Genomic DNA, 18,023 nt, shown 5'->3' with positions numbered 1-18,023 from the left:
TAACCTCAATGTCAAATTTCTTTAAATGTTTAAGCATACTATATACAGATATGTTCACTATCGATTAACATGACCTTTATATTTATGCCAATCCAGGTATCACTGACCAATAGTTCACTGATGTGAAGAAGCCCTCATTGCAGGCTGAGGGTAAACTGCCACCATGTGGCTCATTGCAAGACTGCAACTAGAAGTACAACAGCAGGTGTGATGATGACTTGGATTAAATCTTGTTAACCATAGGGCCAAAAGTGGATCTGATGAGTATAATTGCTATAATGTGGAGTCCCTGTAAACATATTAATGAACTGCATGTCAAGATAAATTTAAACTTAAGAAATATGGAGTATATGAGACACGACATGAATGAAATTGGTTTTATACTTCAATTATTGCAGAAATGGTAGTCATCAGAATCAGAATCAGTAGTATAATAGTATTAGCTGTAAAATGCAGAAACCGTCAGGACAAGAAAATACAGTTTAATTAGACTTTTATTAATTTTTTTATCCTTGGTGAAAGGAAAAATTGAAGCAGCAAGATCTGATGAAAAACCTGGGCAAGGCACTGTCTGTCAATTTACAATATTAATTATGTTTCAGTCCTTTTTGCTTCAAGACAAAATATTGAGTAGCATCTTTAAATTCATTTCTTTTTCACACATGATCACTTGAGTTCAAATTACACTTGATTCTTAAAAGAAGGCTGTCAATACATGGTGCTTCAGGTAGAACATACAGTGTAGCATTATAAAAGTTATTGTCAAAGGCATAGAAAGGTATCCAAAATAGCAACAACTGCATTTTTATATTTCACGGCAGACACAAGAACTATACGCAGCAATGGGCAAGAATACTGTATATCAAAATGCATCTTGGTACAAATGACAAATGTTCATTCAATAAGAGAAATCAAAATAAAATAAAAAGAAATATTTATCACTAAAATATATTTACTTTGAACTTCAAAATAGTGAAAATAAATCTTCAAACCCTAATTTCTAAGTATCCGAGAACAAGCAAAACCCTATGCACGTCTGAATGCCAAAATGTAATCTGGGACAATTGCACAAGGAAGTACATTATGTTAATTTTTGTGCAAAATGTTTTAGTCTGGTTTAAAATTTCCATTCATGGTGTATTGTCTGCCTATAGCAATATACCATGAACAGCATTTCCTGTAGCGGCTGGCTTTTCATTGGTCCTATCACAGGCTTTCGCGTGTTGCTTGTCCCATCAGCTTACTGTCACAGCAGTGAACTGCTCAATTAGTTTACAACAAAATACTGTTTTCAAAATGCTGTTCTTTCTGAACAAAAACTGCTATCTTTGACTAGTACTTCTAGATTTTATCATACAAAAATATCCTCAGAGGTGTCTATTTTTCATCTTCACATCTGAAAAATCCAAATTACAAAATACACAAATGTAATTAAATACATAGAGTATATCAAAAATGCATGCATTGGGAACTGTGCCCATCTAGGCCAGTAAGTCTGTTTTGACTTATTTTGCAAAGGTAAGTTATGTTTTTCCAGTGCACATTTAATGAAATGATTTTATTTTATGCATCAACTTCTATGAAGATTTTGTGGAAAAAAGGTTCCTTCTGTGACACATGACTGAGCAATTAAGATTAAACTACAACTTTTACCTTTACAAATTACTTTATTGGCATTTGTTTACCAACAAAAGCCAACTTGACATGTTACAATTACAGTGTAATTCCTTATGCTGTACCGGTTATATCAATGCAAAAAAACAAAATCTCACTGATGAGCAGAATTGAAAATTAAAAGCAGGCGAATTAAACTAGGGTAAAACTCTTATAGGTTCAGTACAATCAACTTCAAATGTCTGATTAGTTTTTTAAATTGAATGCTGAATTGAATTGATGATGATACTGATTAACACTCAATTTTAGAAAAAGTGACAAGTGAAAGTTTCTACAGATGTGGGCTGTGTAGATATATAGATATAGACAATACATGATTTTTATTAGATTTTGCAGGTAAAATTTCAACCTCATTTATTCAGTGTATGCAGGCTAAAAACTTCTAGCTAGTGATTAAAATGCTTTTCAGACACCAGATTTGCATTAGTTGCTTCATAACAAAAATTCAACTTCTTTTTCTTATGTAACATGACAGGGAGCCTAATTGTGGACATATCTAAGAAAGATTGTTTCAAATATTGTACAAGGCAAACACATAGGATGTAAACCTTAGGATTCTAGGATTTTAGGTTATGCCATATCAAGTTCATTCTGTCCACAACGCTACGCAGATTTAAAAGGAAATTAATTTGTTTAATAGCAAACTTCACACTAAAGCCTTGTAGTCTGACTAGAAGGTGTTCAGAAATGTAAAAACAGACAAAAAAATCTACATGATAATGATTAAAGATAATTGACCTTTAATATCACCTTGTGAGTGGGGTGTAAAGACTGTATGATTTGTAACAGTTGGCAGATTCTGAATACAGTCAAGTAAAGTAAATAAATTGTAAATTTGCAAAAAATAATACTGCTCAAATGAATGCTCCACACAGACAGATTACAGTGCATTTGGTTTTAAACTACGGGCAACGGAACATGGAAGAAATATTACTGTCTGAAAAATCCAACTCGCTGTGAAGAACCATTGCATGTGTACAGCAGAAATATGTCTACAGGCAGCTTTCAAACTGAAATTTGGATTGGTCTCTGTGTTTTATTTTGAAATCATGATACAAAAAATGTGACAGAAATATATAAAGAAATTACAAATGCTTACTCAATGAGTTATGAAATGAGGCGTGAGCCCAATACTAATATGCTACATAAACCCCTTGTGAGGAATGTACTAATAAAATACAGTATGTCCCTTTTCAACCAGTGACTTGCCTAAATTCAAAGTTAGGAATGATAACAAATGGAGTTTTCCAGATCCATATTTGAACATTGTGCTGTGCTTGTGCAACCATGTCATGTTGTGGATCTGATTTGTTTGGGTACAGAGGAAACAGCTTGAGTGAGGCAGGACTGCAGTCCAGGCAAGAATGGCCCATCTGTATGAGCTTTAGCATTGGTGAATGCAGGCATCACATGCATTCAAACTCATCAATACGCTGTTTGGTGTTTCCTGACCGGATCTGTCTGAGGGTCTTGTACTTGTCTCGTCCTGCTCGCATGTTCTCTGCATGGATGACGTCATTCACTGTTTTCTTGCTCTCATCCCGAGCGTTGGCCAACTCTGAGCTTAAAACCTGGAAATACAGTCATCACAGCATTAATACATCTCACACCACTATGTTATTGTGACTCATTATTATCCCTGAATGTGCAAAATATTTATTGACAGATCAGATTTATCTTCTATATGAGATATGAGTGAAGACTTACGAGTAGGTGTTTCTGCAAACGTTCGTTCTTCTCAGCCTCGGTCATGCGCTCCTCTTCGCTGCGGTCCTTGTACGTGGCGGCAGTGGTGAACTCGGCGCTGGCCTCGGCGCTGCTCTCGTCGTTTTCGTCGTGCTCGTTCTCTGCGTTGAGGGGCTCCTGAATGTGAGCCGCCATCACTTTGTTTTTAAGCTCTTCTTTGGTTTTCTCCAGGTCGTCCTGCACCATGGTAGCCTGGGGGAACAGAGAATGCCAACAAGGTGATTGCACATATTTACAGGGCTCGCTACCATTTCGACTATATCCTTGTTAAGATAAGTAGACAGAGATTTAATGGTCCAAAAAAACCTGACAGAAATATATATATTTTTAAAGTAGTACTGTTTCTTCACTGGCAAAATATAAGTCTACAGCCATTCTAGCAGCTCTGTGAAGCTGTACTTAGGCATAGTGGTGCTTAGAGCTAAATGCTAACTTCAGCATGCTAACATGTTCACAATGACAATGCTAAAATACTTGTGTAATGTCTACCATGTTAACGTTCTTAATTTAACAACTTAGCATGCTAACATTTGCAAATTAGCACTTTAAACAATATAAAGTTGATGGTAATAGGAATGTCATTAATTTTGCAGGGATTTGGTTATAAATTAGCCTACTGCACAAATTGAAATTTTGACCCGATGATGACAAGTTAAGGGATCACCAAAGTGATTACAATTCATCCTGAGGAGAACATGAATGTCTGCACCAAATTACATGGCAATCCATCCAATAGTTGTCCATTTCCCTAAATGTCCTCATGGTGGAGCTAGAGGAAAAGTCAGTGAATAACCAATCAACAGAAGATTAATTGACTCATCAATGCAGCTCTACCCTGCTAGCTGTGCAACATAGCGTCAACATCAGAGTCAATTATGAGTAAGACTGGAATTTCAATTGAATGTTTGCCAAGAATGCACAATATGGAAACCACCACTTAACACAGCAGTCTCACTGGAATATCATAATGGTGCAAAAGAGTTAAACAGGCTTTCCTTCACACAAAGACAGCTGTTACCACCACAAACAGCATGAGTCACTCTGCCCAAAAAAAAAAAAATGAAGGGGCTGGGCTGGCACACATAAATTTACCAAAAAAGACATGAGGCTCACTGTGAGCTTTCACCCCTCCCCCAAACACACACAACAACAAGACCTCAGGAATGTCTGTCCTCACTGTATCACAAGGGAGGGGCTATGTGATCAGCAAAATATCAGACAGAAATTATATTTGATGATTAACTAATTTCTGCCATGTCCACATTAAGCTCATTTTGAATGCCAATGCCAATGCTTACCACATGACACAGGTGCCATTAACTTGTATTCATGTTGTCATATGACTTCCCAAGCCCAAAATAGAGAGTGCAGCAACGCAGAAATTACTGTTCCCTTGGTTAACACATGGCATTCATGAACCACAGTAAAATCACTACTTTATACTTGTTGAGAAAAGTATTCCAATACCTGAAACACAATATAAGCCATTATGTAGAGGATATAGAGCAGAGATTTAACCTGAGATCAGAGATCATCAGAGTAGCCTAGCTGTCTGTATCACTCCTCACCACATGATGGCTGTAATGCATACATTTTATTTTTTGACGACTGAAAGAGGGGGAAGAAAAAATGTAGCTGTGTAACTGTGTATGTAACTACCTATTAACACTGCTATGTCATTTTCATATATAAAAAGACTTTTCAGAGGGATCCAGTTCTGAATATTTTTTCAATGACAACCAGTTCTGTCATCAGTTCTAAAGTGGAGCGTGATACAGTATACTTCTTTATACTTTCATTTTCAACAGCTCTGTCACTGCAATCAAAGATCATACCTTCTGTTGCCACTGCACTGCCTCTTCTTCCTTCTTCTTCTTGGCATCCTCCAAGAGAGAAATCTTTGAAGTCAGGTCAGCCAACTCTGTGGCCTAAAAGGACAACATTTTCGTTTAGACTTTCTTGATAGGACCTGAACACGACATTTCAAAGCCATCAAACCCTTACATTTTCTAGTTTCAATGCCTATGATTAGACAAAGAGTTTCTGATAACTGACCAGGTGTTCTTGGTTCTTCATCTGGTTCTCTGACTGGTGCAGCAGTGCCATCTTGGCGTCCTCAGCGCTCCTCAGATCAGACTCCAGGCGTTCAGCCTCCTCCTGAGCTCTCTTCCTCTCCTGCTCCAACTCCAGAGCCCTTTGTGTTTGCTCTTCCAACTCTGCGCAGACACACATTCATGCACACAGAGAAGCAGTAAAGGTAAGTGTCATGTGAGAAAAACATTGTCACCATTCATTACAGCACAATGACAGGTCACCCACCTTGTTGGGCTTTTTTCGTCTGCTCCTCAATCTGCTTTAATCTCTCCATTAATTCCTCCTTTTCCCTTTCAATCTTTTCCTTTTCCTTTTCTGCAACTTCTCTTTTCCTCTTTTCATTCTCCAGCAGAGCTCTATTGGAAATACAGTTCACAAGATACAAGATGTATTGAATTATACAGTAATCAAGAGGATCTTTTGAGAAGTAGACCATAGTTTACCATAGTAGACTATTTCCAGAGTTTACTAAATTATTTCAAATATCAGAAGTCACAGAGTGTAATCAAATCTGTGCAAAATGTTTGTGCATTTGTCTGACAACAGCTTGTCTTACCTCTCCATCTTCTTGTGATTCTTCTCCTCCCGAGCCTGAGCCTTCATCTGCTGCACTTCAATGGTGTCAGGTTTGCGGCGGCGCATATACAGCTCATGGTTGCCCATGCAAAGAGCCAGAATGCGCTTGTTGATGCGCAGTCTCGGAGCATAGAATACAAAGTCCTAAAACAGCAACATTACAGATTTTTATTAGGAGTAATACATAGACAGATGATTTATCAATTGTTAACAAGTTGTATGTTATTAAGGGTTCACATACAGGTGCTTTCTTGTCAATTGGTTTAATGACAAACTTCTTGTCATTGAAGGAAATGTTCCTAATTTCACTCCAAGGAAATCCAATTTTGGGCGTCATTCTGTTGAAGACAATGCAAAAACCAAAACTCTGGGTCAGCTGCATTACATTGGACAGGTAATATTAGTATTAGTAACGATAATAAACCCCAACTACGCTGAGGATATAAATTGACAGCAATTTCAATTATTACATTGCTGTGGAATCACTTACTTGTCATTCTGTTCATAAATGTTGAGCCCCAAAGCATCCACTCCCAACCACAGTTCTGTTCCTTTCTTATTCTTGATGTTGAAGTAGTTGACTCCGTACATCTCGAGATCTTGAGCGATCTTCAGATACTCCATCATGGATTCCTCTCTGTGGACAAATAAGACGTGTCTTTAACTAGTGCTTCAGAGAGCTGATTAAGGAGCACAAAAGCCTAAAATGTTGGAGCTTTGACTTTGAAGCACGGGGTTAGTCTACACTCTACCTGACCCTGATCATCACACAGACCTAATCAGACAACACTGAGCTCAAGGTGGCATGTCCGGATGTGTTACTGTAAATGTACAGCAACAAGCCTTGAGAGGAGCAGGACAATGAGGAAAACGTTCACGCTACACATTTTCAGGGTAATGAGAGTGATCCAATGTTTACTGAAACCTCCAAAGACCAATGGCATCATTAAGGAGGAGACTGAGAGATAGTTGAGCAGACACTCTGGTCAGGTAGAATCAGATGCAATTGTGGTGCAATAATCTCCCAAATATACACATCATTCAGTATTTTGGGGTAAGAGTGTGAAAGATCCACTTGAAATAGCATTTGTTGAAAGAGCAAGTGGGCAAAGATGTTTCTCTTTAAACGTTTGTGTGTGCGTGCATGCATATGCAAGTGCATACGTGTGTCAGTTGTTACCTCATCATACTCTTGTGTTCTTCATGCCACACTTGAATCCTCTCCTCCCACTGGTCCTTGTTGAGTTTGTGCTGGTCCAGAACTCTGAGGATCATAAGACATCCGAGTGAGAATTGTGTCTCATACAAACACACTGGCCGAAAGGTGAAATCTAGCTGCCATTAACTGCCAGACTGAAATGGTGATAAAAACCTGTGTTACCTCTGAGGGAGCAGCTGTTCGCCGGACAGATAGCCTGGTGTGTGGACTTCCTTGTTGTAGTCAGCATACTTGGCCTGCACTGCATAGGAGGCCAGGAGGACTGCTGTCTCTGGTGGGCAGTAGATGTCGTCATTTAAGATTCCCTCCTTCACCTGCAGGAAGAACAGCCGCTGTGTGGCATCCTGGATTAACTCCTCTGACACATCCTCAGGGAAGAATTTGGCACGAAACTTAAACAGCAGCGGGCTTTCCTTCCTCACATCCTGGGCTGTCACCTAAAATAAAACGTGACACGGGTGAGGGGTAGAGGTTATACTTCTGTAAATAGACTTCAAAGAGTTTGATTTTGACAAAGAAGGGCAAAACCGTGTATTAAACATTGTAGTGAAGCAAAACACGGAAGCACTCACCTTCTTATTGAGCTTGAGCCATGTAGAGAAACCCTTTGTATCCTGGTATTGGAGTCCAAAGTACCAAACCTCCCGCAGCCCAATGGTCTTAACAACCTTAAAACGTGAAAGCAGAACTATTATTAATATGCCTCCTTACAAGAACATTAGCACACTCTGTTCTATAACATGTCTATGAACAATGAGCCACAGGCAACAGGTGCCATATGTTTTTTTGTTTGTTTGTTTAACAAACATCAAAAACAACAAATACAAATAATTTTCAGACCTAAAAAAATTACTTTGTCGTAACTAAGAACAAAAATAAAAACTTAAATAAATGAACAAATGTAACTGCATCTCCATAAAGTACCAGTTTTTAAAAATAAAGTGTCTGTTCCTTAAAAAAATCTCTCTCTTTTTTTTTTTTTTTACAATAAATTTATTTAAATTATTAATTTAGTATTATATCCCATGTGTTTTTAAAATGGCAGTATAAAATGTATTGCATTAAAAATGACAACTGTTGTATACCTAGTACCAAGTTAAAGAACTATTGCAATTATTAGTATGGTAATTACACTGTAGTTGAAAATAAAGAAATGTGCAGAAACTGCATTTTTTACAGTAACGTAGGGGTTTAAAATACTCCCACGTAGGGGTTTAAAATACTCCCAAGAATACACATAAAAAAACAAAATCCGTAACATATGCTTCCAAATTCAGTTTGATCCAAAAGCTTCTTACTGTCATTGGAAAGCACATAACACTGGTTACGAGTCAGAAGTTTCTCATACCTGGTCAAAGAGTTGCTTTCCTGTTGTATTTGGCTGAATGGCGAACTCCAGTTCAGCATCCATTGTGGTGACTCTCACACTAATCTGAGGAAGAGAGCAAATTAGAAGAATGAGTGATTTTTTAAATCTAATTTGACATAGACAGCATTTTGGATAAAGTGAATACATCTCACATATATCATTGTGCTAAAATCAACCTTCAGTTTCTTGGCAAAAGGATTATTATTGTTATTATTGTTGGCATTGTTGTCAGGAGACTCTGCTATAATCACTTATAATTCTACATACAGTGGTTCATCAGCTGATTTTAAATTAAGCTATTGGGAACAAAAACAACCCTCAATACACACACTCAACAGGTCTGTTGGAGTGCAAGGTAACTCCACAGTCCAATCAGGCCTACTGTGAACAATAAGCCAACCAAACCATCATAATATCATGAAAAGTTATATTTTGATATATGTAGAATTCATGGTCCCACAGTCTGCACGATAAACATGGCAATCTGGCTCTCTCTCAGTATAGAACTTATCTACAGGAAGTAACCACATCCTCTGATGGCTGAGCCTTGTGGGGCACTGCTGCTAAACGCTGAGCTCTCATGAGAGCCGCCTACATCCTGTCATGTATCAGACAACCTGTCAGCTTTCTGCTAAGCTATCTGCCACAGTGGAAAAGAACAGACTTTATAAAGTAACACATTTTGTTACAGCTTGTTATTTAGCCAGTGAGGCACTTCTTATTTCAGTGAGTTTAAAAGTTTGTGTACTGCAAAATTATATGTCAAAAGTTGAATACATTTATTTAACCTTAAAGTCCCCCTCGATAATGTTGCCCAGAGAACAAACTGATTCTGTACTTAGTAAACTGACCATGTAGGCATTTCTCATTTTCTCTGTTCTCTTAGAGATGACGAAAACAGCAGCATGCATGTCTATTGGGAAATAACTGTGCAGGCCGAGGCCCACGCCTGCCCTGAACAACAATGGTATGCATTATTTCCCAGTTGCGGGGCTGATTAGAGTTGCGTTCTTTCCTACTCATGTCAGCAGGACCCCATTTACTGCTCAGGACACATGCCCCTCTTGTCACTTCCTGTCATCACCAGCAGTTAGAGTCTGTAGTGAAACGTACAACCCGGTACTACACTGAACTCCAACACAGATGCCTAAAGTCACATACCACTCTTTAAACGGACAGTTATAAACTTCGATGAACATTTTTTCACGAGTGCAGATAAGAGTGTTCAGTTCATTACCCCTGCTGGGGTTTAAGCGGTTTCATTTCCTGAGGCAGAATTGCAAATGCTGCATGAAAAAGGAACTACACTCATACATTTTCGGCCTGGTTAGGGTGTGTCTCTTATGGCCAGAATTCAAAAACACTTAACACGCTATTATTAGCACATGCTCAAAAACACCCTATTCAGGCCCACGTGTCATGTTTCCATGACTGTGTTTTTCACCAAAACTATACTGCAGAAATAAATTCTTCAACTTTTAACTACCTATACATTTAGAAGCATATCTAAAGACTAATTTTGTGACAGTATTGTATTCGATGATTTGTTTTTGACAAGCTATTGGCTTGTTGAATGACCTGTGAAGCTTTCTTCAAGAATCCTCCGCTTCACTGACTTCCTGACACTTGTGTTATTTTTAATATCTTCATTTGCTTTATCCTCACTCATACAACTGTGTCCTACTACTATTAATGGCCGCAAATCATAAAGGTCTCATCTCCTCTTATGCTAGTATAACATTAATTTATCAAACCAACTTATCACTTCATAAGTATTGAGTAAGTCCTGTACCATTTTTAATAAATAAAAACCTAATTATTGATATTAAATCATATGAAAAATAAAAATATATATGGTACAAAGGTATATTGATTTGTCATTTAAATCAGATTCAAATCGAGTTTCAAGATAATTGTACAGGTCGTCTTGGACTTAGGTTCTGACTTACAATACATTATAAGCCATAATAATAAACTCCTCTTCCATTTTCACCTCACCATATCAGTTCAACTCACACTCTATAGCAACAAGACAACAAGAGATTACATCCATGATAGTGGCTTTATGAGTCTTTACTTAGGCACAGTGGTGCTTTGAGCTAAATGTTAACGTCATTAACCCATCGAGAGAAAAATAGCACTAACTTATCATTTGTAGGAAGTGGACATGTTTATTTTAAAATGATATGGCTATTAAGAATTGCAACAATGGAGAAGTTAACCCAAAAGTGAACTGTGGGAGACACCCCAGGTTACCTTGTCAGGAAGAGGAAGCGAAACTTCTGAACGGAAAAGGTGTGAGATGCAGGCTAGCATAGAGCAGAGCCAGTGATGTACTGTGAGTACAGTCCAGCATACTTTTTTCTCCACTGAGATGCACTTTGATCAAATATTGTATGTGAGGGAACATCCCCTTTATGTATATATATATATATATATATAAATAATCACCAAACACATTACAGAAACCATTTGACAAGGAGATTAATAGTAAAAATATTCCCTGGGATCCCTTGAAGACGCAGCATTCAGTCACCACCCTTACATTCCCACAGTGTTAACTCAGCGTGCTGTTCACAACCACGATCACAGATTTAAAGACAATATAATAGAAAATAAAATATGAGAAACGTAATACAAGTAACTAAACATACAACAGTTGCTAAATCTGAGTCATGCCATCCATAACAGTCACAAAAGGTCAGCAACTAAGGTCAGCAAATCTTTAACAATGGATACAGCCTGGTAACCACAGCAAACATGCTTGTGACATCTACCACTACCTGATTTACAGCTTATCTTAAAGACAGACAGCAGATGTCAAAGGCAACAAATTTATGATCTACTTGAGAGACATAACAAATGATGGGTCAGATTCAATACAGTCAGGTGGGACAATTTATTGACAGTATTACAATGTGGCAGGGCACATACAGTTACAATTTGAAATCTATACTCTAACCTTGTCACACCCAACAGCATACAGTTAACAAATGTGACGGTGATGAACTATCCTGTGTGAGGCACAGCATAAGAGCCTTGTTATGTTATCGCTTGAAACCAGCAATACAAGGGAAATCATGTGAAAAGACTTGTGAGAAAGACAGCAAGCATGTTGATATCCTCTAAAGCCAATATACAAATATAAACCTCTACTACAGTACTGAGTTTGCAGTGAGTCAACAGGAAAGATCTATGATCCAAAAATCAATTCAGCTCCTAATAAGTAAAAACATGAATACTCTTATTTCAGTGGTCTGGGTTTTCTCGTTTGAGGTCAAATTTGGTACAGATACAATTCCACCACCTGTCTGCCAGAATATCAATGGATGCCTGTAGAAAGAAATGCTCAAGTCCTCATCCTGTCTGCTATCCAGATTAGCCTGTGGCTTTGTGCTGGATGCCTCTCAGCATTACACTGAAGAAACCCTATGGCTGAAGAGAACAAACTGGGTGACACGAAGAGGGAGGATGGAGAAGAGGAATTTTTCTGACAAGGGGACAGTACACACAACCACTTTTCTAAATGAATCAAATGTCACTACAAGCATAATAAAACAGTATTTTATCAGTTAGACGCTACTCCTTACCAAATTGACAATGTTGCCTGAGCTGCCTTTCTTCTGGTGACATATTGCCTTCCTTTTGACCCCTGCATTTGTTCACTAACTGTGCCTGCCATCATTTTGCCAACTGTAAGCCTCCTACTGACCAAGTAAGGACTATTTTATCCCTGCTGGTTTTGTCTGCCAAGTCTGCTTTTGGGTTCAAATCCTGTTATATTGTTACTGCCATATATGCAAAAATATGCAGACTGAACAAAAACATTAGGTAGCAACAAGGAGGTACTAATACTTGTCTCCAATATACCTATTTATATAACTAACACAACTTTTCATATACCTAATTCCATGTTTCCAGCATAGTTCATGGCTCCTCAGCAGATCCAGAGCAGGACACAACATTTACCACACAAACACAAGAAGTCCACTGATAGAAACCACCAGCTCTTGTTTGCAGTATGCAGTAATGCAGTATTATGTTAACTACTGCTCACTGTAGTGCTTTGCTTATACTATTCTTGTATTATGTACACAGTTTGAACTTTGCTGGCTTGAATGTTGTACTAGACACTTTCATTATAATGAGGGCCAAATAATCATAATTTATTCACCTCTCATGGCATTGTAACATCTAATTGTAATAATATTTTAATGTCTATAATGGTAGGTTATATTTTTGAGACGATTAAGATGATTTTTTTATATAACAGCAACTATAGAAATAGACAAAAAACAGAAGTAATAAATAATAAATATATAAAAAAGAACTTACTTTCAGAAGTTTTTCTCACAACCTCCAAACAGAAAACATCGAACTAGCTATTTGTGAAAAATCCCCAGACGTTTTGATTGTAGTTGTCCACAACCTCTACCTCTACACACTGTTAATCTGCTCTGCTATGTGCACTACAGACTCGTTTAATCCCCTGCTTGCATACCTCTGGGTCTTTCCATTTACCACTTCTCCATAGCCAAACCTGTTAAAAATTTGGTCCTGCCATGAAGAAAACTACCATGAACTATCATCATCTGCCATGATTTCTACATAATGGGCTAAAGTGGTAAGTTATGCTTACGTTTTCTGTGATAGTAATGGGCTGTTTCTGTATTTGTGGATAAAAGGGTGTCAAGTTTTGTGAAAAAATGAAAAACTGGTTTAAAAACAGGCTGGTTGTCTTCTGTACTAACATTGAAATGCTTCTATTGTTAACATAACAGCAAGTAGGAAAAGGAGAGCAAACTGTTGTTTAGGCCCATTCAGCAATGCAGATCAGAACGGGAAAAATCTTTTTTGTTAAAAGGGGTTAACAAAGCAATGAAACCAAACAGAACATTATTTTTTGTGTATGTTAAGTGCTTGAGAAAAAATTGTCTATTTAAAATGTAATCTTACGTAATGGAGGTGCTTTTTAGTATCTCCACTAAGGTGTAAAATAACACTTTAAAGACTGATAAACACAGACCTACAGTGAACCCTGAACTTGTTGCACTGCTGTAATGCAATCTAAAGTGGAGCATGGCATCTGAGGACCACGCTAGGGGAAAGCAGGGAGGAGAACAGCTAGACTGTGATGTGAAAGTCCATATAAGGCTACAGGCAAGGAAATTACCAGAGAGGAACTGATGTAAGTGCAGAAACCTTGAGTCACAACATGACTTCCTTGGGAAACTGAAGCACTGCCAAGAGAAGTCCAGCAAAGGCAGACTTTCTCAATAATTATTGCTATTGTGAAACATCAAGGCTGTTACAGTTAATTAAATCGGATACATAACTTTCCCTCGGTGCAGAGTGAGCTTTGGAGCATTTGCTGAATCAGTGTATCTAGCTTCCCTCTTTCATATGCCTTGTCTACTGCAGCTTCACATGGCGCCGCAAGCTTTTACTAAAGGAAACAGACCACTGACTGTTGTAATAACAGGTCTGGGTTTTAACCACTTCATCACTGATATAATCGTCCACCAGGTGCAATGATTGATCCTGGGAAGGGATAACTTGGCATCCCAACAGCATATAGCCTGATGTATTTAGGCTTTGCTGCATCTGCACAAAGGGGACAATAAAACTTCTCTTGGTGGTCCCTAGTTTGGGTTTTGGCAACACATCATAGGCTGCTCATTAATGAATATGAGCCTTACTGTCTAACATATTCCACAATCCTTTATGGTCATCATTCATTGTCTCTGTTTATTTTGAGAAAATTGTGCTGCTACCTGTCATCTATTCTGTCCACTACTAGTTTCCTCTTTTCTAACTGTTTGTTTTGTACAGGCTAAGGTCTCTGCAACACAGCTGCACTTTTCCTGCAGTATCCCTGTGACTGTGAACTGATCGTGATTGCCAAACAGCTTTATATTGAGGTATTGGAGTTCCCCAGCTGTTACTTCAGTAGCTGCTACACATACTATAAGCTACTACTCTGCTGTCGTTGAGGCTAACAGCGTCCCAGCTGCACTGTGCAGAGATTTGGCACAAAGACTGACACTAAGTGAAGGACTAAAAATACATATCAAGAGCATAGTAAACACTTGCAATGAAAATAAAGTTAATGCTTTAATGCTTTTTCAGATATTGTTGAGCTCTATTTACTTTCTATGATTGTGACCAATAATGTATCACTGCTCCAATGTATTTTGAACATGATAGTTTTTTTCTATTTTTCTATTGTCTTGTGCTAAAAATTGCACTTAAAATTTTGAGCATTTTATGAATAAATGTGCCAATTTAGTGCTAATAATTAATAACTGATGATCCCAATAGCACAATTTTTACTACTGAAATGAATTACACAAAATGGCCCTGTAAAGTTTACTTTAAAATGCTGATATGATTAGAGGAATTCCTTTTGGGAAGTGGAGGGGAGTGAAGGCTCTTTAAGTACACACTTTAAATGCCAGGATGCTACAACATTTTTTCTGGTTGACAGCTGGAAAAAATATCGAGGAAGTACTAGCTGAAACAATACTGCAGGAAGAAAGCAGCTACAACCCTTGGTACCATTTGTATTTCTGTTTGTAATTTGAGTTCACAAGTCAGTTTTCATGATATCATGTCAGCAGTGATAAATATACATGCATTTTAAGTATTTACAATTACACTGAGATATTTAATTACTGAAATACTGACCTGGTATCACATTGGCCAAGTTACTGGCTGGTGCCCAAAATAATATAGTTTTTATAATGTGGGGAAAATTATGAGTCTGAAGAATGTACCCAGAGTAGAGATGCGTAATCTGATGTTGCACTATTGTGACACCTAAATGGCTTTGTGCATCACCTTCATCTCATGGGTCATGAGTGACTCTTTCTGTAGCATAACGTTCCTTTCATTGTCAGAGTGTGCATGTGGGTATCACTGCTCCGAACAAACTGTGGATAGGAAGAATCACACACAGACTTCGGTTTCTATATTATCTTCTTAAATCGAAAAGCAGTATGCTGAGTCAAAGCCCAACTTGCACTTTCATCTCATGCTGAGAACAGATGGGTTAGAAACCATTTTCACTTCTGTTTGCCACTGATGAAGGCATGAGCCGAAACACTGGGCTTGGCCTATTATAACGCTGCTTGAATGAAAGAAAGAGTCAAGTCTGTGTGAGGCCCTCTTTCTCTTTGTTCAGAGCTACACCAGCACAAATCTATTAAGCTTTGGGTGCTGCTTCATTTGATATCACAGCTCAGAGCCAAATCTTGGCCTCTTTTCTTATCAGTGGCAATATGGCATTGTAGTTCTTAGTGCTTACTATTAAGCCACCTCCCTGTTTTAAGTGAGCCTCCATTTGCTCCAGATTTGGGCAGCACAGCTGGCCTGAATGACAGTTCAAATCCCTCCTTGTTAGACCTGACTGAAAAGGAGGCCTTGGGAGGACTAGCTCGCTTGCTACTGCAGGCCACACAGCGGCTTCCGCTGGAAACCGATTCTATAAATGTGATTTCGGGGTCTTAAGCAGTGCAGATAAGTTCATAGTAACCTAATAACGTGCTGTGCGGAGCCCGAATGGCTGAATGAACGAGCTGATTAAAGGCGCTAATTTTAATGAACAAACAGGCGGGAGCGCGCACGCGCACACACCTAACGGAAAGTAGCCCAGTCATCTTCGGGTGAGCTTGAAGGGATGTAAAAGATTTTAAAATACCACAATATGTACCAGAGATGCAATTAAGGTTACTTGCTATTAAGAAGCAGTGTCAAACATTAAGTCCTATTGGCAATTTTACAGGAACAATGGAGAGAGAGACAAAAAGACGGTAGTTTTTACATGATAACGTTAATGCAGTTTTCAGTCTTACCGTCTTCGGCATCTTTTCTTTCGTTCACGTCCGGTTCAGGTTTAATAAAAAAGTTATTAAATCAGACGAGTAGTTAGCGAGACCAGAAGAAAACTTTTTCCCATCAGAACAACGGCGCCAATCAAACGCCTTCCCGTATCGAGGAAACAAACGTTACTTTTAGCTCGACTACAAAGAACTATTTTCAGCCTTACGCTTGTGAGAGTGTTTTTTTCTTTGTTTCGCCTTAAAGTGAAATGGGCTGGAGCTTGATTTCCTGCTAACGGTACCCCTGACTGCAAGACCACACCCAGGCCGATGACAGGACAGCAGCCAGCCAGACTGAAAAGAGGGCTCAGGCCAGCAGACTCCGCCTGCAGCAGCCGCATCATCATGGCTGCAGCGTACTGCCTCTCAACTCCCAGCCAAAAACTTCATCAGCACTCTCACGCTCGGCAGACAGGCTCAGCACCACGCCATGGGTAATTCTTCTCTCAAAATAATTACTCATGTGTTACTAGCCTACAAGTACACCATTAAAGCAGGTCTATCAAGAGGTGCAATAACTTTTATAGCCTACTACACTAAAACACCGGAGGACCAGCCTTTTTTTTAACGGTTTGAGCATTTTGCCAGCAACTAACACAAACTATATGATAGATGATAATCATAAAATTTAATGAAGTGGTTTAGAGGAGTGTTTTTTTTTGGGGGGGGGGATGAAAACCTACTACATAGGCTACTGAACATATTGATTTAAGAGCGTAAAGTACTTAGTGGTATTCAATCTCTTGGCATATTTCCAATCTATATTTCCAATCAATATGTTTATTTAAAAGGATGGTGTCTTATTTCTTAGGCTGCCATATTTGCACACAGCTCTGATATTGTATTTGAGACCCAGTACACTAATGTACATCATGTACTGTATGTACCATGAAAATCTTAGTTGTCATCGTGTGTCCACACATGCTGGTTGGCTACATTTACCTTCTCAATTAATCCATTTCAGTGCGTCTGACATTATGTACTCTTTCAGTTTTGGACATAAGGAAAGTGAATGCAATTAGCAGCGCAGTCCTGGTGGCCCCAGAGGAGATCACGTAGAGACAGTGCAGAGATCCTGCACCTGCATCCAGATAAAGAGGGATTGAATCAATAATGACAGTTGCTTCAGAGTGGGGTTTTTTTTTAGTAATTACAGGAGGTAGACACCATAATGCATGGAGTATGACTTAAACTCTGAGAAAAGGTTTTTGTCGTAGTCATCTGGACACTGTTTTCAGAATCAAGACGTTTCGGCTCCCATCTGGAAGTCATTCTCAATTGTGAAAAACGTCCGGGTGGGAGCCGAAACGTCTTGATTCTGATGACTACGACTGAAACCTTTTCTACGATAGAACACTCCTGGACGAATGAGGGACTACAGCATCTTAAACTCTGAGGTAACTTCACAGTTTCACTTCTGTAAAGTTGGGTTATATTAGATTGGATGAAAGTTATAAACGAGGTC

General features: G+C 38.5%; 1 protein-coding gene across 2 annotated transcripts; it reads right to left on the bottom strand.

Annotated features, from left to right (window-relative positions):
• Positions 1-476: 476 nt before the first annotated feature.
• On the bottom strand, positions 477-17,189 carry msna (moesin a). Of its 2 annotated transcripts, XM_044223556.1 has the most exons (13): positions 16,532-17,189; positions 8,658-8,741; positions 7,882-7,977; positions 7,472-7,746; positions 7,271-7,354; positions 6,581-6,727; positions 6,332-6,428; positions 6,071-6,234; positions 5,740-5,870; positions 5,476-5,636; positions 5,256-5,348; positions 3,382-3,612; positions 477-3,245 (listed from the first exon to the last, which is right to left on the bottom strand). In XM_044223556.1, the coding sequence occupies exons 1-13, from the start codon at positions 16,541-16,543 to the stop codon at positions 3,081-3,083; spliced, it is 1,740 nt and encodes a 579-aa protein (XP_044079491.1). In that variant the 5' UTR covers positions 16,544-17,189; the 3' UTR covers positions 477-3,080. The 2 variants fall into 2 exon arrangements, with proteins under 2 accessions (XP_044079491.1, XP_044079492.1); XM_044223557.1 differs by lacking the exons at positions 7,472-7,746; positions 7,882-7,977; positions 16,532-17,189 and having other exon boundaries at positions 8,658-8,716.
• Positions 17,190-18,023: the final 834 nt, after the last annotated feature.

This window comes from Siniperca chuatsi, linkage group LG14 (genome assembly GCF_020085105.1).
Source record: "Siniperca chuatsi isolate FFG_IHB_CAS linkage group LG14, ASM2008510v1, whole genome shotgun sequence".
Classification (NCBI taxonomy): domain Eukaryota; kingdom Metazoa; phylum Chordata; class Actinopteri; order Centrarchiformes; family Sinipercidae; genus Siniperca; species Siniperca chuatsi.
Note: the sequence above shows the minus strand (reverse complement) of the source record. Positions and strands in the feature narration are given on the sequence as shown.